The sequence below is a fragment of the Emys orbicularis genome, chromosome 7, assembly GCF_028017835.1.
Source record: "Emys orbicularis isolate rEmyOrb1 chromosome 7, rEmyOrb1.hap1, whole genome shotgun sequence".
Lineage (NCBI taxonomy): Eukaryota > Metazoa > Chordata > Testudines > Emydidae > Emys > Emys orbicularis.
Window position 1 is genome coordinate 52,217,490 of NC_088689.1, and position 21,831 is coordinate 52,239,320.

Consider the following 21,831-nt stretch of genomic DNA (forward strand, 5'->3'; position numbering starts at 1 on the left):
ATGAATTTGATTTCAGGTCCATTTTAGTTCATTTCACTCCAGACTGATTTCTTGTATGTCATGGGGTGAATCCATTGTTTCCAAGTGTCTCTATTTGTTTTAGTCTTGTTTTTGCTGTCAATGTGAGACAATTGAGAGAGAAGCTTATATTGGAAAAAAGATGCCAGAGTGAGCCTAATTTTCTAGACAGTTGAAAAAATTCTTTCCCCACAAATCTTGCAGCTTTAATAATTGTGTGTTATGCCCCAATATATTTTGAACTGCACAGAGCACTGGTGTTTATTGTGCATGTTTTTCATTTTGCTCCTTATTTATCTACCAGAAAAACATTTATTGAAAAGCCCTCAACATTTTTTCCTGGTCTTCACAACTTTACTGTGATACCTGACCGGGATCCCAGAAGGTTCAGTTAGATAAACATCAAACAGGTAGAGAGTCCCTGCTTCCAATCCCTTGATGGTCTGTGTGGTGACTGCTCGTCGTAGATTTATATCATAGAAATATTTGCACAGCACTTTCTCAGAGTTGTGTCTGGATTTGGGCCCTGAGCACCTGTCTGCGCTCCTCACCTCCATCCAAACTTGATCCTCTTTGATCCTTTTCTTGTACACACAGTACTTGCTCTGCTCTTGTGTTCCTAGCCAGGCAATGGTGACTGAATTGCAGGTCCTCAGTTTACTGAAGGACTTGATTTTTAAGCTTTCTGGAAGAAGTGGGAAAAAAGGCTTGTGGAAGTGAGAGGATACTTGAACTTTCACAGAAGAATTAGTATGGTCCATGGACCTTAGCTGCACCAAATATGTGTCCAGCAGCTTTCCCTTCAGTGAGAAATGTCTGAAGCCTGCAATGTTTTCTGAGGCCAGTACTTTACCATTCCTTGTTATCTGAACCCCTACTTGGCCACTACAAGATTGAAAGATGAATTGGATCTTCTTGTGTCTAGCCTGGTACTGCAAGCTATAGAATTTCTGCTTTTTCCCATCCAGGGTTAGATGAATTACCTTCCCATCCTTCAGCTCAATAACTTTAGGCTCAGGTTCCTCAAGAGTTCTTGCAAATGTTCCAGTGTAGGCAGCACTTGCATTAGTGAGGAGGTTGACTACAAAAACATCGAAGTAATATTGAGTGCTGGGTCTAAGGTTGGGCACTGTATAAGTATTCTTGGTGCCCATGCATATCTGCCTCACTTCCCCATTACTAACCCTGTTGATGATACTTAATTCACTATTGGACAGTATCATCACCTGTTGATGGTCTAGAAGATATGGAAAGAGAGAAAGAGCTAGCGCTGGTGGCGATTTCATACCTGAAGATCTGATAGCTGTCTCAGCTGCACATAAACTCTTGTAGTTGTGTTTTTCATTGACGAGAAGACAATACTGGATGTTTTCTTTGTGCTTTAAGACCGATGGGCTGTGTTTCCAAGCTAGAGTCACAGTTGCATGGCCAATACCGATAACATCTATGCGTGGATCTAATGGAAGTTCTGGATACAGATGCCCAGATGTTGTGTCAGTTGTTAAGTATACAGTAATGTGTGTGTCTCGTTCAATTGATAGGAACTCCAGCATATAGAAAGCAGAATAGGAAGACATACCCATATAAGTCTCCACAGAATTTCCTTTATAGTTAAATATCATGGACACCAACTTTGGAATCTTCTGCGATTTTGTGGCTTCAAGAGTGTCATAATCACCTGCACGTGAAAAGCAGACTCGTCAAAAGCAGACCCAATTGTTTTTCTTTTCATGCCCCACAACAATTCATCACTTAGCTTCTCAGTTTTATTATTCATATGCCAGAGAAATTCCTCTTGCTACTAGTATTTTATGCTTTAGTGCCTATTCTTTTAATATTGCAAGAGAGAAATAATTTTTTCAAACAGACTATAATTAAACTCCCAATTGCAAATATATTGACCTATATAGTACCAGATGTCATTGCAACATTTCACTTTCTGTCAGTGTTTCTTCCTGTACTTTACTTTAGGACACTGACATTTTGTGTAGAACGAGTTTCCTTTACTCTGATTTTGTGCCTTTACCTGCCTTGTATGAACAAAAAAAGCCAGAGGCTTTGAAGGAATGCCCACTGAGCTAACTAGACAAGTGCATCTCCCTGCTAATTAACATCTTGTTTCTGGCAGTGTCTAGCTTTTTTAATAATTAAAAAAATGTTATTTTTTTTAAACCTGTGAAATGATTCTGGAAATTATAAAAGAGAATTAAGTTTTCTTTTAACTTGAGGGAAACATAGCTCCAGATTATTCTATGCCTATTGCCTTGTACATTGTATTCCCAGGGAACTAGAAATGACCCAAATTCTTTCCTCTGCTGCACATTGTTACAAAGAGCAGAAAAGAGGAAATACCAGCCCAAGAGGTCTGAGACACAAAGAAGGGTGTGAGACAACTCTGTCAAGAGCACTTCCCTCCCTCCCTGCTGATCTTATGGAACACTCTCCATATGAACATTGTGTAGTTAGGGTCCTTGGGTTTTGGGGTGGGTTCTAGTTGTTAATAGTGGAACTGGGGAGTAGCCACACTATTTTCCATGCTCCCCTAGCAGCCTGGCAGATATCCAGGTGAGATTCCAGATTAACAAAGCTCATTGCACTGTTAACTCCCCCACCTCAGCTTCTCTTACACTTCCGAAAGAATACGAGCACATGGCTATGGTGGAGGGAACAAGGGCCAGTATCCTCATCTGTGGCCATAAACTTGTCCTTTCCTTACACTACCCTGAGAAGAGAATGCGTCAGAAACTGAATTTTATCTTGCAGGATTCTATTGAAGTCAATGGCAAAAATACCATTTATTCCAATAGGGCCAGGATTTCACCTGTGGAGTTTTGGGTCCTATTTTTCCAAACCCACAGGTAAGTCCACAGGAAGGGAGATTTGGACCTATAACTTCAAGTTTGCCCAGGCCATTTTTGTTGGTAGTGAGATTTCCTAGATTGGTGGCACTTCTTATGAATGGGCTACTTTCCCTCCTGCAGTGATCAGACAGATTTAAGGTTCCTTCCATTTAGCTCTTACCACGTGCTGCTTTTCCAAGGAAGTTTGTTGATGCCTTATGTACCAGTATACTCCATTCAATGGGAACATCACAGGGTGTCACGGTTACCGTGAAAGGAGCTGGGGCTCTGTCTTCCTCCAGAATGAAACAGTACCTGAAAATGTGGATTAAAAATGAACTGAAGGCATTAAGAAACACAGTCATACTGCAGAATCCCAGCAGGTAAAGTAATTAGCCATTCATACTGAAGATCTAAAAACTACATTCCACTGTAGGTAATAACGACAATTCTACTATTAGGTACATTAAAGCAATAGCCTAGAGAGTGCTCTACATTTTCTTATGTAAAAAGAATACATATTGTGTTTCTTTCTAATCCACAAAGGTTTTCTTCAATATTGTCTATTTATTACCGAGTAGATGTATTCCACAATACTGACTTTTTAGACTCTATGGGACAAGTAAATACTATGGTATAATGGAATTAGGAAAGTGACTTCTATTAGAGCTCCATTCCCAGGCTAACACTAGGGAAACAAGCATGTGTTTTACCAAAATGTGATACCCAGGTTTCTTGCTTGGAGCAACCAGCAATGGGTTCTGTAAGAATAATATAGTATGTGAGCATCACTCCGTCTTCCAAAGGTCTGAGACTAAGAGGATCCATTTCATACCTAGTTCTACTTGTTCTTGATTGGCAGTGTGAGGATGCTACTCCTCAGCTCTCCATCCCAACATGCCACTAGTCTCTCTAGTTGCAATGAGTCTACTCTGCTCATCTGGAGGCTTATACATAGCTTGAAGACATCCATGAAAGCTACTCGATACAAAATTTATATGGGCAGTGAATGCCTCCCATGCATACGGGAAGTAGCTCCCACTCAATGCCCCAAAAGTGATGATTATACAGAGATTCAATTTCTTAACTCTACCTTTGCCTACTGGTGGAAATGCACTTGGGTAGCACCACAAATGTACTTGCCACTCTGCTAGCATACTGAACCCTCCCTGGAATCCTTAATCTAACCTAACAAGAGTTCAATTTAACATATTTACTTTGAAAATTTGGCCCACTGTGTATCACTGGTACAAAGTGACATCGGTTCCTGACTGATTCCAGTAAAGCCTAATCTCCAGCTTTACTCCTTTGCTCTTTGTCTGCTCAGGCTCTCAGTGGACTGAGTATGGCCATAAAGACAGGTGGACTCTGTTAGATCACAGTACAATAAAATATAAGTAATTATAGCTTTGTACTCATTGGTGAGATGTTATGGACACATAAGGTCACCTCAGAGAGTTTTTACATATTTTCGGGGTATTGCTACTGGGCCAGAATTAAAGTTGTTTGGGTTCCCACTGAGTATTTCCATATTTTTCAAATGTTTCATCTTCTTTTAATTTAAACCTGGGCTCTGAATTTTCTGGTTTTATGTTTGATCTTTGGAAAACTATAAGGCTCTTGTGAGGCTTTCTGTGCTTATAATTAAGTGCATACTTCAAGCCTTTATTCTAGCTGAACCAAGTTAAAAAAAATAATCTGGAAATTGATATGTACCTGTTAAACCACATGCTATAAACCCCCCTTTCTCTTAGAATTTCAATTTCTATGTCCCTTTAACAGGGAGAATTCTTAGGTTCATTCTTGTAGTCATAATTTTGTTATATAACTACATGTGCAGTGTCCTGTTTTCTTTCTGCACAGTGCCCATCAGGACTGAGCCATCTGGCTTACCCGCTGCTCTTTGACCATTCTGCAGGAATGTATATCAGATCTATTGACACTAATAATGTTGGTTAGTGTCCAAGGAGTATTTTGGCTGAATCTTGTTAAAGGCCATCTCTTCCCAGATATCTATCTGAGGTAGATACAGGGTACCAGACACACACATACATATGTATAAATATATATATATATATACACACACACACACTGATTTGACTACATACAAAATTCACAGGCATTTTGTGAAGTCCAGGTTAACCTTCAATGGAATTTCCATATTAAAAATTCTTTTGATCTATGCAAGCTTTAGTACTGCTCACCAAATACACAGCTAAGCATGCAGTACATCTGAAAGCTGATTTTCAGTTTTAAAGTATACACTTATTGTAATGATTTGGGTAGTTAATTTATTGAGGAAAAATATTTGCAACTGACTTTGGCCTGAGGCCCTGGTGCTCCTACAGTTTTGTAGGTCAACTGATTAAGATATCACCTGGATATGCAGCAATAGCTATTCACATTTGGAGCCTAATGTAAACTCAGCAGTAATTGCATCAATTAAGAGCTAAATAGGGAAAAATCTTACAATGAATATACATAGCTGAAATCTATCTTAAAAAATCACTCCAGATTCTAGTTAAGTTTTTCAACTAAGAAAGCAAAAAAAGAAAGAGAAGGCTGGAAGGAGATATTGGAAGATACTTTCAAGGGACAGCAATATTGCATTGCTTGGCTCAGGGTACAAAAGGTAGCACTGACAGAGCATTGCAGGTAGGGAGTGTACAGCAATTATCTCCTTGATATTAGCAGTAGCAAGTCTGCATGTGCCATAGGGCAGGAAATGAAAAATAACATATGCGAATTTGTATTGAATGATTTGCTCCTACCTTTTAGGTATATCCTTCAACAGGTGGACTGTGGTTTCCTTACCGTCTGCAAGAATCAGGGAATGATTACAGTTGAAGAGATCACTCTTAAAGCTGTGTTGGGAACTGGTGGGCACCTTTATAGAATGACACAAACACATGGCCACGAGAAGATGGAAAGGCAGGTAAATCCAGAATCTGAACATCTTCAGCACTACAAGTTGGGGTAATAAAAGTTTATAGCGATTGTTACCATTGGGAAAACAAAACAAACGAACAACCACAAACACCTCTCCTTTCATGTACCTCTCATTGTGCTTTGCCAATAATCATTATTGTCACAAATGGTAAAAAAAATCAGTGTGCTGCAGAATGCTGCTAATCTGCACTTTGCTAAATCATTTATATTCACAGAGAAATGTCTCAGTCTCGTCCCCGCTCTCAGCAAAGATTAAATAGCAGAAGCTGTAGTAAGGTCTCATATTACCAAATATATGTATAATACAGGGTATATATTGCATGAGTATAATATGAAGAAGAGAATTATCAATAAAACTAAAAACAGCTGACAAATGAATGGACAAAATACATTTGAAGATACCTTATCCTGGCTTATTTATTGCATTAGTTCACTTGGTAATTTTACAGATTCAGTAATTTGCAAGGAGTCTCCCAATCACAAATTAGTGCTAATCTGTTGTATTCCTAATGCTGCTGCCACCTGTGTTTTTTGTAATTCTATTTTTATTTCATACTGATTGTAAATTCATCAGGATTACAGGTATGTGCACAGAAAACAAATGATATAAAAGGGAAAAGAGTATATGGAGAAGAAGGTGGTAGACCCCAGGTGAGAGACAATGTGTTGGGATTTAGTAGATTTTAAATTTTTTGTGTCTTTTATTTAGAGGAAGCCTGTATTATAATGCAACGATTGGACAAATAGTTCTGAAATTCCAGCACTTTATATCTTCTTCCTTCCAGCATTCTCTCTCAGTAGGTGTACTTTAGCATGTTTCCAGTTAATCTCTGCAGTCTCTCTGTTTTAAACTAATGGTAGTTTGCACCCATGTCCCTCTGATTCAGACTTTTAAAATGTCATATTTTCCCCTTTGCTGAGACACTTTATTATCTGCAGGGAATGTAGTCAAGGAGCATGTGAGGCTTAGGCAGTTCCAGCAAGGGGTCTGTGAAAATGCAGATGCTGTTAAAAATGAGACACCACACCTATGTTGTACAGATAAAAAGGGTTAAGTAAGTACTGGAACTTTTTGCAGTGTATTATTGTGTTAGATTGCTCATTATCCTCATAGTATTTTTCCATCTGCCTCACATTAATCTAAGGAGAGAGAGAGAGAGAGAGAGAGAGAAGTGATGGACCTGAGAGAAGGGGAGAAGAACAAGTCTCTTCAAAACTGATGTGAAATGCAGGGTAGTGCGTTGGTAGGCAGGGGGTGCTCTGTGAGCAGTATCTCTTTTGAAAAAAGACAACCTCTTGCAACTTATAAGCAATAGGAAGGAGTAAAGACATCAGCAAATGTGATTATCAGCCAGTAAAAGAAGAGCGTATAAAAGAAAAATAATCTGTGACATGAGGAATCCATGATTTATAATCTGTACAGTTTTTGTGACTGGCACTTTCCTTTTGTAGCCTGTGTTAAGAAGAACTCAGAAAGTCAAAAAGTCTACAGCTTAGCTGAGCTACTGCTCATTAACAATAATATTTATAAGTGGAGCAGAGTTTTATTATTTCCATCTTGGTCCTGTACATTTAAGTATAGTTCTGAATCTATTTGCAGATTATCATGTGGAAAACTTGTTTTCATTGGTGATTTCCAAAATAACTAGTATGTCTCACAGGCTATGATACTACAGAACATCCTATTTACCATCTTAATATCCCTTTCCATTCCACTTTGAAAACGTGTTGGTAACATTTAAAACACCTGACGAATAAAATATAGAACTATGCTAATAAGTCTAGCAAGAGTTGAGAATATTATTCTTCCTCTTGATTACTTGCGTAAATCCCTTTACAATAAAGCTTTTCCTCTGATGGTAATGTTTCTCTGTCACTTTTGCCATTCTTTTGTTCTAACTATAGCTTATTAGCTCAAAATTTAACCCTGGAAGTATTTTTCTTTACCTTTTAATAAGGCATCCAAATTGCCCAGCACTTCAGAGCTTTTACTCTTGCTGCTGTTTAAATGGTATTTTGCAAACAACATTCACATAGTGTCTGCAGTATTTTTGTTTTTTGGGGGTTTTTTTTGTCTAGGAAAGAAAAACAAACAAGTAAACAAATAAACAAACACCATACATGATCAGCTTATCCTTAATAGAACATCATCCTAAAGGCTGACTTCTCTTGATTACACAGACAACATACTCTCAGATTCTTGGAGACACCTTTTGCAAAAACAAAGAAAACAAAAACTAAAAAAACCAACTGTTCTTACCTATTGTGTTTATAGACAGATGCTCCTCAGACCACTCTCTTATTTGCAGAAGCAAAAGAAAACAAAACAACATAGACTTTTCAGATCTCTGTAGATAGATGAAAACCAAAACTGTGAAACCAGTTTAAGAGGACAGAATTGATTTTTCCATATGGCTCCCACATAGACATTAACTAAAATGCCTGCAGTCTTTCAAAAGGGGAGGGTTTTTGTGTTTTTTGGTAACCTGTGTAATTTTGAAATCTTCAAAGTCTAAGTTGTTGTTTCATTTCTCAAATGTCTTCTGTGGAAAAAAGTGCATGCATGTATTCTCCCTCAGACAGTGAGACCTTATTCTTTGCACAAGGTGTCAGCCAGACTGTTAAAGCAGCCTAATCCCACCGGTGGCTGGCCAGAGATTGGGTCTTTGACAGAAATGCATGGAGAGGAGGAGGGGGTGAGAGAGAAAGAGAGTGTGAACACATTTAACTCCTTTTATTCCACAGTATTAGCCAGCTATGGGGCATAGCTATCTCTGCATGAAACTTATAGTGTTGTATTAATGGCTCCGTGATCCTTCTAAACTGCCCTTTGAGTATTCCCAATCTCATTCAAACTGAATGCATCCCTTGAAATAGGAGGTGGAATGTGCAGTTTCTTAGACCTGCAATATCCCCAGCACTGGAGAAGTTCCATATTATTTCAGATGTATTTAATTTCTGTATTTTTTATGTCCCAAAGGGTGCCAATTCAAACACAAAAGGAAGTGAGAAAAGTTATGAGGAAGGGACTGCTCTGAAATTTTTAAAACCAGTCTGGAAAGAACAATTCTGAGCAGAGCTGTGCAGATATCTTGGATTCCTGAAGCTGTGTGGGAAAGAAACTCTAGAAGTCTATGGGCTAATTCTGGCTGGGAAGCCAGGGGAGAAAAGGTGCAGGGGAAAAAATTCACATAGGACACAAAAAAATTGCTTTTGTCAGTGGGACTAGATATCACACCCAGTGATACTCCATGGTCCCAAATAGGCATGGTCCATCTGCACGAGGCCAGAGGCATGGCCAGGTCTCCTTGCTGCTTGTACTTGTTGGCATCTGTCAGCAGACATTGAGGGGAGTGCATGTTGCTCTCTTTCATGAGGAATATGTACTGTTTCTTAAACTCTGTGAAGGAAGTCAGGCAGTAGGAAGCTGGGTGAGGGTTTAGGATGGAACTATGTAGTAACGCAGAGGGAGAGAGAGAAGTTTTAGGGCCAATATGGTTTTCCTTATTCTAAAGTTATTCAATGTTTGCAGGAAGTGACTCTTACTGTTATTCTTTACCACTGTCACGTGACATGGTGTCAGAAGCTGATTCATTTTGAGCCAACATAAATAAGAAGTCAAGAAAAGGCCAAAATTTAACCCTCTGCAAGACTCTGAGATTGCTAAACCCATGGAGTGGCCAACGTGGAGAGAGCACTTTACTAGCTTCTGCATAACAAAGAAGCTTAACACAGAAATCGGCAAAATACAAGTCAGCTCATTCATTTATGCAATAGGGAGCAAAGCCAAAAATATGTATAAATTGTTTGCCTTCATGGTGGAAGCCAATAAGCTATAACTATGGTATTGTTCTTAACATGTTTAATGAACATTTCTTTCCACAAAGAATCCATGAATGCCCTTGCTTTTACCAAAGGGATGCAGAGAAAGTGTGGCACTATATGAACAAGCAGCGTATTGTGACTTTGCTATTGGTAAGGAAGAACACATGGGAGATCATTTTAAACAAGGAGCTTTCAGAAAAATCACGGTTAATGTCTGTGCTAACTCCAGAACAGGCAATGCAATAGGAACAGCCCTCTGAGTTAATGAAATTGCAAGACACCTCATGAGGAAGCCAAGAAAGCATTGTGCAACTAGTAACCAATAAAATGTTTCCATGGTGAAAAAGAGGCACAAGAAAGAAAGAGAATGCCTCTAAAGAACAAGACATTTCCTGAAATGTGGTAGGTGTGGCAAGGGAGAACCCAGATAGATGAGGTTTGCCCAAATAGTTGGAACATGTGCAAGGAATGTATAATAATAGGACATTGGGAGAGTATCAGTTACATCAAAGGAATCAGGGGGGCCTTTCCCCTGAGATCTGTAGACATTCATGAGCAGAAACGTCTAAATAGACTTTTAAGGAGATGCGCCTTAGCCTGAAATAGGAGCAGCACAGAGTAGAGCCCAGTGGCCCAAAGGACAGACATGTTGATTAAGTCAATTCAATATCCACAGAAGATACAAAAGCAAGGAAGGCATGTTTCACACATGTGTCATTAATGGAGTGGGCCCACTACAATTACTCTTTCAGACCATTTCATAGCTATTGACATAGGCCTACCAGTGAAGTCAATGGGAGTCTTTGAGTGAGTGTGAATGTTTATGTGGAGGCACAGACTATGGGAAGACATAAAAACACCAGGGGCCCACAGTTTGGTCCTATGAATTTCTGGAGGGACAATGCCCCCACCTTGCAACCCACCTCCTGGATGACAGATGGTTATGCCACTTTAATAGATGAGCTGATACCCTAGGTAATTATCCAAGTATAGGAAAGTCCTTCAGGCCCCTTTCCACTCTGCACTGAGAATTATAGTCCATGAAAATCTGTCACCACATTAAAAATGTTTTTGGGGAAAAAAAGAAATCTAGCTCTTCAGTTAATGCCTGGCAGGTGTGTTGTGAGTCTTTATTTATATCTGTAAACTACTTTCATCCTTGGGTGCAAAGTGCTATAGCTAGTTGTAGTATAATAATTCTAATAAACTACATAATTATCTCAACTGGGCTGGAAGGGGCACACACAAATTACTGTGCCTCTTTAGAACTCCCCAGTTCCAAGAGCAAAGTCCAGGATCCTGATATAACACTTAACAGAGGGGGAGTAAAGTACAGAATCCATTATTTTGGGGTTTTGCAGCAAGGTATCCATGTTATATGCCCATTTAATGATTGGGAATCTAAGGGCCAGATCCTCCACTGGTGTGAACTGGCAATGGAGCAAATCAGCAAAATGGAGCTATGCTGATTTATACCAGTGTGGGGGGCTGTCCCTACGTGTTCGGGTATTCCCCTTCTGGATGACTGCTAACAAAGGTGCAAAACATGGTGGAGCTTTTTGTTATGTGGCTATCTGACACAGACCTTCCTAACCCAGTTCACATAGATCTCCAAACGGCCATCTGATGATAATGCTCTAGAGTGGCTACCAACCTGTGTTTAAAGATCTAAAGGAGGAAAGTTCTGTGCTATGTTACTGATCCCCTCAGATGGTCATTCCCCCTTCCAAAAACTCCTGCTGTGTATTGCCTAGGTCAGATTGCAATGGAGGGAGAGGGAAATGTTTTCATGTTTTTGCTACACTAACTTCGTTGGGTTAATTCTGTGCCTGATCAGTTGCGCCATTGTATAATCTAATACACCTGATATTTTCATGTCTGGCAAGCTGCCATATTTTGTTTCTGGCAAGAAATATGACTTCCAACTTGTTTAAATGAATATAGAAAGAGGGCACCTCTTTAGAATTCCCACCTGCTAACTGGTTGGAATCAGTATCTGCCAGCTACCTGAATTAATATGTCCTTGAGTGATTAACACACATGATTAATATTCCTGTTCAGAAACAAGATCTTTTTAGATACCCATTAGGGCTCAAGCAAGTATTATATCTCCCTGTGAGGCTGTGACAGGGAAGTGTGAACAAAATTCTGGTGCTTAAAAAGCACTCACATGTCGGACTTGGAGTATATGGTCCTAATGACTGGAACAGTTGTTCCTATTTCTTTTATGTTTTGTCAAACGCTGGCAATGCATAAACACTCTGAGGATTGTCCAATAAGGGCAAGCCAAGCCTGTTCCAAATCAGAGAAATATGCCATAGGTATAGGGAGCTGCATGTAGAAAAGAGGAAACAAGCTAGACTGTCCAATACTAATTTTTTCTTGTAGTATGTGATTGTTTTGACTGGCATAGCTGTTGTCCTGGCATTCCCTATTAGCTTTGTGGGAGCAGAACCCATTGCTTTTTCATGTTCTGGCTCCAATGTCCCCACTCCAGGGTCTGCCTATGCTGTATGTAAAGTTATCTGTGGCATTATGTGGCTCTGACTACAATATCTGTTAAAAATACAGGTGCAGATTTTTCCTTTCAGCAGCCTCATTTCTGAAGAATTCATCTTTGTTTTTATATTTTAGAATGATTTTTTTTTCTGCTTAGGTCTGACCCATTAACTAAGGAAACTAAACTCAGCTTTGAAGAGTATTTTAGTAGGAAACTATCTAACACACACCTACCCACACACACACCCCTCCAAGTAGTCTGGGAGATACGGGGAGGAAAAGGGTTACTGAACAAGATTTGGAGTTTGCAGACGCTGGGAGATTACTTCTCGGGCTCGCTGTATCAGATTTAATAGGAAAATTCCTTATTATTTATGACAGACTTTGTTCCTCAACAAGGGTAAAATCAGTCCAACAGAATAACGTGCCAAGTCCCCAGCCAGAATTCAAGTCCCGCACTATGATACTAACCGCTTCTTCATGAATTAAAGAGAAAAACATATTGAAGGACCTGGGCTGCTATCAAGTATCAGGGGGTAGCCGTGTTAGTCTGTATCCACAAAAACAACAAGGAGTCTGGTGGCACCTTAAAGACTAACAGATTTATTTGGGCATAAGCTTTCGTGGGTAAAAAACCTCACTTCTTCAGATGCAACTGCTATATTCATTTCCCTTCCTCTCTCCCACCCTGGGGTGCTTAGTATTTTAGGTTAATTTCTGTTAAATCATGCCTTCGAAACATACATAAAACTCCTGCCTGAGCCAACAAAAGCAACAAAACCTTTATTTTGTGTATATGTGTAAAAGTAATGGATGTTTTTCATTTTAACATAATCTTCTGAGCAACTCCATGGAACTTCAATTGAAAAGGTCACAGAAAAAGACAACTTTGCCCATAATCTGTGTCATTTTAATAGGGTAATCCTATATTTTGTTTTTAGCTAGTGTGTCGCTGTCATACATGTCATGGGATTAAATTATTATAAATAGAACTAATCCAGCATAAAACACAATTAAAGAGGAATGTCCATATATTTTATACGGCAGAGGTTCTCAAATACTGATATGAGCTTCTTTTTAACAACAAGTTGGAAAGAAACAGGCAACTCTGAGCAACCAGACTATTTCATTTGATTCAAGTACAGGGCTGCCAAATCTCATTTATCTGCAGGGAGACTCCCTTGTTTTGCATTAGTCTGAAGACATTTTTACAGCACCTCCACTCTAAAGGAGAAGTATTTTCTTTGTGTGTGTTTCAATGAGATTTAAACTCTTGTTCAGTCTTTGTGGAAAGCATCTTTCTTCATGGAGCTGTGACAATTTGAATATAGCCAATATTTCCACCATTTAGCTTCACTAACAGTAGCTGTTGGTTCTGAAGAGCCCTAACATTTAAATAGCATTTGATATTCAGGATGTTTTGTATCAGTTTGTCTGTCCCAAACCCTCCAATACAGCTGGCAGAGAAGGAGTTAACAACTGTCCTCTTTTTTTAGTCTTTGCTGGCTTTGAGTCATTGGCATCCCATCTGTTCCAGACGCTGTCCGTAATTCTTCCCAGCATTCTCCAGGGAAGGCAGTACAATACACAGGAATTTTAACAATCCTAAACAGATTGGGGGCCACATATGGAGCAAAATGATTAGATTATAAGAAATCCAATCACATTTACTGCCCAGCCCTGTATTTTTAAGCATTAGGGTTCAGACACTCTGCTCAGCTATGAATATTTTATATGCAACAGAGATTATGTTATTTCTTCCCCCCCTTCTCCTGTCCCCACAGGAACGGTATACATTTTAATGTTTGATTGTAGAAATTTAATGAATAAGTTTTCTTATATCTAATAAAACCTGACAGTTTTGTCACAAATTGTCATTGCAAACTACGTACTGTGAGAGGAGTGATTAAACAGTATAGAAGCAAGAAAAACAACACACACACACACACACACACTAAGGAAAGTAGGCTATGTGTTTACTTTATTCCTAAACAAAAATGTAGTTTAAAAGGGGTGGAAGTTGAAAGTGTGCTTCAATAAAGTCAAACAACCACCAAAAATATTGTGATTTCTTTTAGGATAATTCTACAGTTACAAGACACCCTTCAAATATTATGTGTGAAAATGTACAATTAAAGGACCCTATCAGTTCCCTACTTCCATATAATCCTTCATCTATCTCTATCACACACCCAACTTCAACTCTGGCCTTCACATTTGCAAAAAGTATACATTAAAAAACAAATTACTAGGAGCAATAAAATCCCATTTCCTATTCAAGAAAATCCCTTTCCAAGCAGACTAGTAATTGGTCACTTTGGCAAAGATTTTCATGTAAGGGATTTTACAGTTTGAGTGAGCTTGAAGGTTTGAACTGGGTTAGTGTATATGGTCCATAGGGATCTTGGGGTAATGGATAGTGGAAGGGAACAGAGGTGGAGAAGAGGGTGCCTTTATTCATGTGGAAAACCTTAATCACAGAGTGAAGGTGCCTTTCCCAAACTGCTCTAAAACCAAGCCCATGCACTCCCTTCCTGAGCTTTCCATTAACAAAGAAATGACTATAACATAAAGCTTAGCTCAAGCCTTCTCCTGCGCTTCTCTGCTCCTAGGGCCTGTTAATCTCTCTGAACTACTGAGCACACACCCTGAACTTCTCTAGAGTGCCATTCTCACTGCCCTTATATCCGTAGGGGGTACCAAACCACCTGCTTTCTCAGTGAGTAGCAGACCCCACATACCTTCCTCCAGCAGGATCAACAGTAACACCTGCTAGCAGGATGGGGGGTTCCAGGCAAACATGGCCAGCCAGATACAGGGTCCTTCTAGTTTTATTTCTAGAGATTTTAAGCATTTAGAGTGGTTAAAGATAGAGGTGGATTAAGGTTTCGTGGGGCCCTGGGCCAAAGCAAGTGTTGGAGCCCCTCTCCACTCCTTCCGCCTGTGGCCCTGCTCATGGCCCCACCCTGTTCTGCCCCTTCCCGTCTGCGGCCCAGCCCTGTTCCACCCACAGCCTGCCCCATCTGTCCCCCTACTGCAGCCCTAAGACTGGAGAAGCTCTGTCCCACCCACAAAAGCGCAGCAGGGAGTGAGAGCTCCCCCAGCCCTCAGGGCGTGGCAGGCAGGGGCGGCTCTAGGCACCAGCAAAGCAAGCACTTGCTTGGGGCAGCCCATTTGCAGGGGCGGCAGGGATCCAGCATGGGAGCTGAGACCCAACAGGAGGCCCTGGGAGCTGTAGTTCCTTGGTTAGCTCCCTGCCTATAGAGCCAGCCCTGGAGCAGGGAAAAAACTACATTTCCCAGCATTCCCAGTAGTTGGCCACTACCAACAGGAAAGAGGGGGAGGGAGTGAGGTAGCTGAGACCTCATGCTGCAGCCTGCTGTGAATGGAGAGCTGCACTGTGAGTAGGGATACCATATTTTAACATTCAAAAAATAGGACACTCCACAGGGAGGGAGGGTAGCCCCACCCTGCCACCATCCACTCCCTCCGACTGCCCCCCACAGAAACCCCAACCCATCCAACCCCCCCTGCTCCCTGTCCCCTGATCACCCCCTCCCGGGACCCCTGCCCCTAACTGCCCCCCAGGACCCCACCCCCTATCTAAGCGCCGCTGCTCCTTGTCCCCTGATTGCCCCCTCCTGGGACCCCTGCCCCTAACTGCCCCTTGGGACCCCATCTAAGCCTCCCTTCTCCTTGTCCCCAACTGCCCCCTCCTGAGACGCCCCCCAACTTCCGCCCTAGGACCCCACCCCCTACCTGTCCCCTGACAAACCCCCGGGACTCCCATGCCTATCCAACTGCTGACTGCCCCCCCCAAACCCGACCCATCTAACCCCCCCTTTTCCCTGCCCGTGACTGCCCCCCCGAACCTCTGCCCCATCCAACCCCCCAGTCCCCTTACCGTGCCACTCAGACCAGCGTGTCTGGCTTCGCGCAGCGCCAGACACACTGCTGCATACATGCTGCCGTGCTCCCCTGCGGAGCCACAGCCCCCTCCCCGCCCCCCCAGCACCTGCCTTCCAGATTTGAACACCTCAAAATTCAGGAGTGCTCAAGCTCAGTTTGGGCAGCTGTTACTTCATTTCTCCCAAATCAAATATACTGATCCACTGTAACTTGCTGTAGAAAAAGTAGGATAAAATTGAGCAAGAAATGCTTCCCAGTGGTTATTAGGACTGGAATTGCTATTTTCAACAGCCATTGCCTTTTTTGTTTGTTTGTTTGTTTAAAAGGAAGACAGTGATATTGCATTGGCAAATTCCCCATAGAAAGAAAGAGTGGAACAAAAGATAATAAAGGCACCTCAACTTTTCCTCATTTATGTAGGACAGTCTTATAATACGCATCCAGATATCCTCCAATCACTCAAGTTGAAAATTGTTCCACTTTACTTCAGTTCTGTAACCATATGGGAACCAATCCTCTCTGTGTTCTGTGCACATCTAAAATTCCTGCTGAATGAGCTGCCGTGGGAGCGAGTTACCAGTGACCCAGGGCTGTGGTGGAAGGAGGGTGCAGGTGGGGGGCAGAGGGGAGAGCCCAGGGCTGGGGCGGCAGGAGGTGTGTGTGGGGGCAATGGTGGGGAGGAATGAGGGAGCCCAGAGCTGGGGCGGCAGGGGGTGTGTGTGGGGGGGGAGAGCCCAGGACTGGGGCAGCAGGGGGGTGCGGCGAGGAGCCCAGGGCTGGGACGGGGGGGCAGCCAAAATTTTTTTTGCTTGGGGTGGCAAAAAATCCTAGAGCCGGCCCTGGTGGCAGGGAGCTAGAGCTCTTCCAGTCCCGGGCCGCAGCCGGGGTCTGGGCACTGGGGCTTCCCTCACATCCTGGCACTTCTGCTGAGGAGTGGGGTCGGAGTGTGGGGGTGCTCATTTTTCTGGGGCCCCCCCAATTGGCTGGGGCCCCTGGGCACAGGCCCCGTCAGCCCTAATCCACCACTGGTTTAAGAGGCTAAAGACTCCAACTTTCCCTTACACCTTCCCTGGTCCCCTACACTCCACTGCCCTATCCGCCATATCTCCCCTGCCCCCCTTTCCCCATGCCTGTTGCGGTCCTTCCATACCTCTCACTCCTTTCCATATGCCCTACCTTGTTCCCTGGCATACCTCCTGTCTCCTACTCCCACTTCCATGTTCCCTGTGCATTGCTCCCTTCCAGGCCCTCCACTCCATGTTCCCTTCCATACACCCTCTGTGTCCTCCCCCGGCTCACCCACCAGACTCCACCCCACCCAATCTTTTGCACCTCCTTCATTCCTCCTCTTCACCCCCATCCCAGCTTCTACACTGCCCCCCCCCAACAGTGTTTCTTTCCCCACCAATGTCATGCCCACCTCTGTGTGCCTCTCCTCCTGCTTCTCTCCAAGCCCCGTCTTTCTGGTTCCAGAAAACACAGCTCCATACTACCCCCATGTGCACCCAGTCTACTTTCCCCCTCTCTGTGGGCTGCTCCTCTTGAACCCCTTCCTGACCTTCTGCCCTGACACATCTACCTCGGTCCATGGTCCCCACCTCTGACTTGGGGTTAACACCTGGCCAGTTTTTTTTGTGTGGATTTGCCAGAAATATAATTTAATCTGCCAGTATTTTTTATGTGGGTTTAAAGATTTGCATTATTATCACAGTACACTGGAATATCCAATGTTAAAAGTTTCGGTGTCCAGCTAAAGATGCTGTAGAGTTCCCACTTCTTCTGTTTAATTGATAACAAATCAAAACTGGTGAAAATACAGCAGCTGTCTGCCCACCAACATGCAAGCGCAACCCGTGTGTGTGTGAGAGAGGGTTCGAGTCACGCGAGGGTGAGGAGATGTGCAATGTTATCAATCTTATCTATATTTGTTCTCTCTAGATACTATAGTGGCTGTTGAAGGGGGGGGGTTGCAGAGTTGCCTTGTGGTTGGGGGTGGGCTTGCCAGGTGTGGGGGGGCAGGTGCCAGTTTTTTTGCATTTCAAATGTAGTAACCCTACTCTGGCTTAGCTCTGCAGCTGCTCTGGCAGCAAAGCCTGCAGTCAGCAGTAGATCATTTCTAATACTGATATCTTAAATATTGTTCTTTATACAACTCTTGGGAGGCTGAAGTCATCCCTGCCCAGTGGCTGTGCAAAGGGGCCACAAAATAGCAATAAGGTCCTCCTGGGGAATATCCCTCATAGAGGAGGTCTCCCCAGCAGGCACAGAGCTGACATGACTAGCTCTGCCCTGCCCCTACCACAAGAGCTCCAGCATAGGAGTTTTGCTTCGGGTGTTTTGGTGGGGGCAAAGGGAAGGGTTTCCCACATAGAGAAGTACTTGTTTAGTTCTGTAGTTTCACCAAACTCCAATCATTAAGTCATAGAGTATAAGACCAGAAGGGACCGCCTGATCATCTAGAGACTCCTGGATATCACAGGCCACCAACATCACCCAGCTCCCACCAGGGCCGGCTCCAGGGTTTTTGCCGCCCCAAGCGGCAAAAAAAAAGAAAAAAAAAGCCGCGATCGCGATCTGCGGCGGCAATTCGACAGAAGGTCCTTCGCTCCAAGTGGGAGTGAGGGACCGTCCGCCGAATAGCTGGACATGCCGCCCCTCTCCAGAGTGGCCGCCCCAAGCACCTGCTTGGCAAGCTGGTGCCTGGAGCCGGCCCTGGCTCCCGCACACTAAACCCAACAACTGAAATTAGACCAAGTATTACAGCCCTCTGGAGATTAGACTGTTATGTGCCACGGGCAGAGTATAGGAGGGACCAGGGTACACCACATCCTGATTCCCATGCAGTGGCAGGGAAATGAGTGAGACATAGCACCCACACACTGCAGAGGAAGGTGAAAAACCCCAAAGTCACTGTCAATCTGACCTGCGGGAAAATTCCTTCCCAACCCCACATATGGTGATCAAGTAGACCCTGAGCATGTGAACCAGAACTTGCCAGCCAAGCACCTGAGAGAGAGAGAGAGAATGTTCAGTGCTACTGGGACCTCCCCATCCAATGTCTTATCTCTAGCCATGGCAATCCCTGATGCTTTGTAGGAATGAGATTGAAAAAGCCTCCCAGAATACACTGGGGAGGAAAAAATCCCTTCCTGGCCCCTGCTGATGGGCAGCAGAAATCCTGAAGCATGAGATTTTAGGAACCTAAGGGCTTGTCTACATTACCCGCTGGATCGACGGGCAGTGATCGATCCAGTGGGGGTTGATTTATCGCGTGTAGTCTAGACGCGATAAATCTACTGACGAGCGCTCTCCCATCGACTCCAGTACTCCACCAGGGCGAGAGGTGCAGACGGAGTTGACGGGAGAGCATCAGCTGTCGACTTACTGCAGTTGAGACACCATGGTAAGTAGGATCCAAGTACGTCGACTTCAGCTACGATATTCACGTAGCTGAAGTTGTGTAACTTAGATCAATTTCCCCCTTAGGCCTGTAGACCAGGCCTAAGACATAAATCCTAAATGAGCCCCAGGGCTGTTGAGCTCAGCTCCCTACCACTGACAGCCCAATTAAGATACTGTAGTCCTAAACAATCCATAGCACTAAGCAGTATGGCAGGCTAGAGAGAGTAGGAATTGCTGTAGCGGGACAGATGAATTATCTGTCTCATGCTTTATCTTATCTCTGACATTGGTCTATACCAGAAACTTCAGAGGAAGATGGAAAATCTTTACCATAGCATAACTGCACACCCAACATCAGTGATTAACAACAGGAATCAGAGCCAGATAGTTTACTAGGAGATTTTCACTGTTGTGTTTTTTTTTTTTAAACTAAATTGTTCTAAATTTACAAGTTATTTTATAGAGTTGTTATTTTTTCACAGGGGAAGGAGAAATGTGTCACTGGAGTGGAGTTCACATACAGGCTATTTACACAATTTATCAATTATGAATTTGAACACTGACCCTTCATGGTGCTCTGTGTCATTTTATGATGAAATGGAACAACTCTCTCTGCTTCCACCTTGTATCTGGCACAATATTTATGTTTGCATTTCAAACCTGTTTTCAGCAGCAGTAACTCTCGGTTTGGTGGGGTGCACGAAATGCCTGAGAAGGTCCCCTTGCAGAATTTTTCTCAGATGATTCCATTGGAGACTTTATGGGAGGGGGAAGGGGAGGCAGGAAAGAGAGATGTTCACCTGAAAAACAGGCAGTTGTTTGCCTCCAAACTCTGCAGAGCTCAGGGTATCCACCAGAGTTGCAGAGCCTCATGCCCTCATCCCCACCATTGCTTTATTAAGCTACCTGTACAAGGGTTTGCTGGGGCTCGACCCTCTCCGGGGTGGCGGGGAGCCACACCGGCTCACTACACCCCGTTGAGCTTGGGGGGGATTCGTCTAGCTTTGGGGTCTCCCTCGGCAGCCCTTGCTGTAACTAGAAGCAACACGGTAAACCCGGCCCTGGCTCAGGGCGGGGCAACAAACGCTGAGTCAGGGCTCGGGCCCTCAGTCAGGACTGAGCAACAAGTACAAAAGCCCAGGCCCTAGGTCAGGGCGGGGCAACAAACGCTAAGTCAGGAGCTCAGCCAGGGCTGAGCAGTAACAGGGCCCAGCCTCCTCAGGCCAGGTAGAGGGGGAGTCTGCCACCCATGAGTTGGGTGGCAGGGAGGACGTAGGCCCTCCCACTCCACTGCGTCCCAGCCCGGGGCCCTAGCAGTGGCAGAAGACCCGCTGCTGTCAGTGGGGATCCTGGCCGCAACACACCGACGTAGGCTCTGGCAGTGCTGCAGCCAGACTGGGGTCGGCTGCCCCCGGGCTACTTCTACACTCCCCCTCGGGGCCTACCTGGATCCTGGTGTTGGCCTCTGGGGGATCGAGGACCATGTGTTCTTCAGGGCAGGAATGGATCGGCAGGTCCGGCAGCTCCTCCGGATAGCGGGCGCAGGGCAGGTCCGGCAGCTCCTCCAGATAGCGGGCGCAGGGCAGGCCTGGCAGCTCCTGGCGGCCGCCTTGGGCAGCGGAGTTTTCCCAGCCACGAGCTAGGCTGGAGACGTCTGGTTTCTCCAGCGGCTGGGCCTTTACCGATCTCTGAGGGCAAGCCTTTATACTTCCGGGTCGCCGCCTGACCCTCTGAGGGGGGCTCTGAACTCCCTAACTCCGCCCACTCTGGCCTCCGGATGGGCTCTCCCCCCTCCGAGGTGGTGGGGAGCCACACCACCTCGCTACACTACCCCATGAAGGTTCTGTGGCATGAAGACTGACTGTGGAAAATTAATGAAGACACAATATGCATTAGCTCTAATGGATTTACTGATGCTTTCTGTATGTGCGTGTATGTGTGTGTATAATATACTTTGCCCTAGTCCAGGGGTCGGCAACATTTGGCACGCGGCTCGCCAGGGTAAGCATCCTGGTGGGCCGGGCCAGTTTATTTACCTGCTGACGCGGCAGGTTCGGCCGATCGCGGCCCCCACTTGCCGCGGTTCGCCGTCCCGGGCCAATGGGGGCGGCGAGAAGCGGCACGGGCGAGGGATGTGCTGGCCGCGGCTTTCCGCCGCCCCCATTGGCCCGGGACGGCGAACTGCAGCCAGTGGGGGCCGCGATCGGCCGAACCTGCCGCGTCAGCAGGTAAATAAACTGGCCTGGCCTGCCAGGGTGCTTACCCTGGTGAGCCGCGTGCCAAACGTTGCTGACCCCTGCCCTAGTCCATTGCTCCATTCCAGCCAACTCCCTTTCCACATGCAAATCCCAGACATCATGGAGAACCTCTAGAGAGTCCTATTTTGGAG

The 21,831-nt window shown here is 44.2% G+C and overlaps 1 protein-coding gene across 1 annotated transcript; it reads right to left on the reverse strand.

Annotated features, from left to right (window-relative positions):
- Nucleotides 1-344: 344 nt before the first annotated feature.
- LOC135880838 (protein NDNF-like) lies at nt 345-7,836 on the reverse strand. Its single transcript, XM_065407199.1, has 4 exons — nt 7,755-7,836; nt 5,630-5,822; nt 3,040-3,173; nt 345-1,696 (listed from the first exon to the last, which is right to left on the reverse strand). The coding sequence occupies exons 1-4, from the start codon at nt 7,834-7,836 to the stop codon at nt 345-347; spliced, it is 1,761 nt and encodes a 586-aa protein (XP_065263271.1).
- Nucleotides 7,837-21,831: the final 13,995 nt, after the last annotated feature.

Bases quoted from the DNA above. Each gene is read 5' to 3' on its own strand.
- LOC135880838 (XM_065407199.1), bottom strand. From the start codon at position 7,836: ATGTTGTTTGCAAAATACCATTTAAACAGCAGCAAGAGTAAAAGCTCT. The intron at 3,174-5,629 runs GTAGGAGCAAAT...CCACATTTTCAG, and splicing joins TTGAAGGATATACCTAAAAG to GTACTGTTTCATTCTGGAGG. The intron at 1,697-3,039 runs GTAAGAGCTAAA...TTTCACGTGCAG, and splicing joins CCTTGGAAAAGCAGCACGTG to GTGATTATGACACTCTTGAA.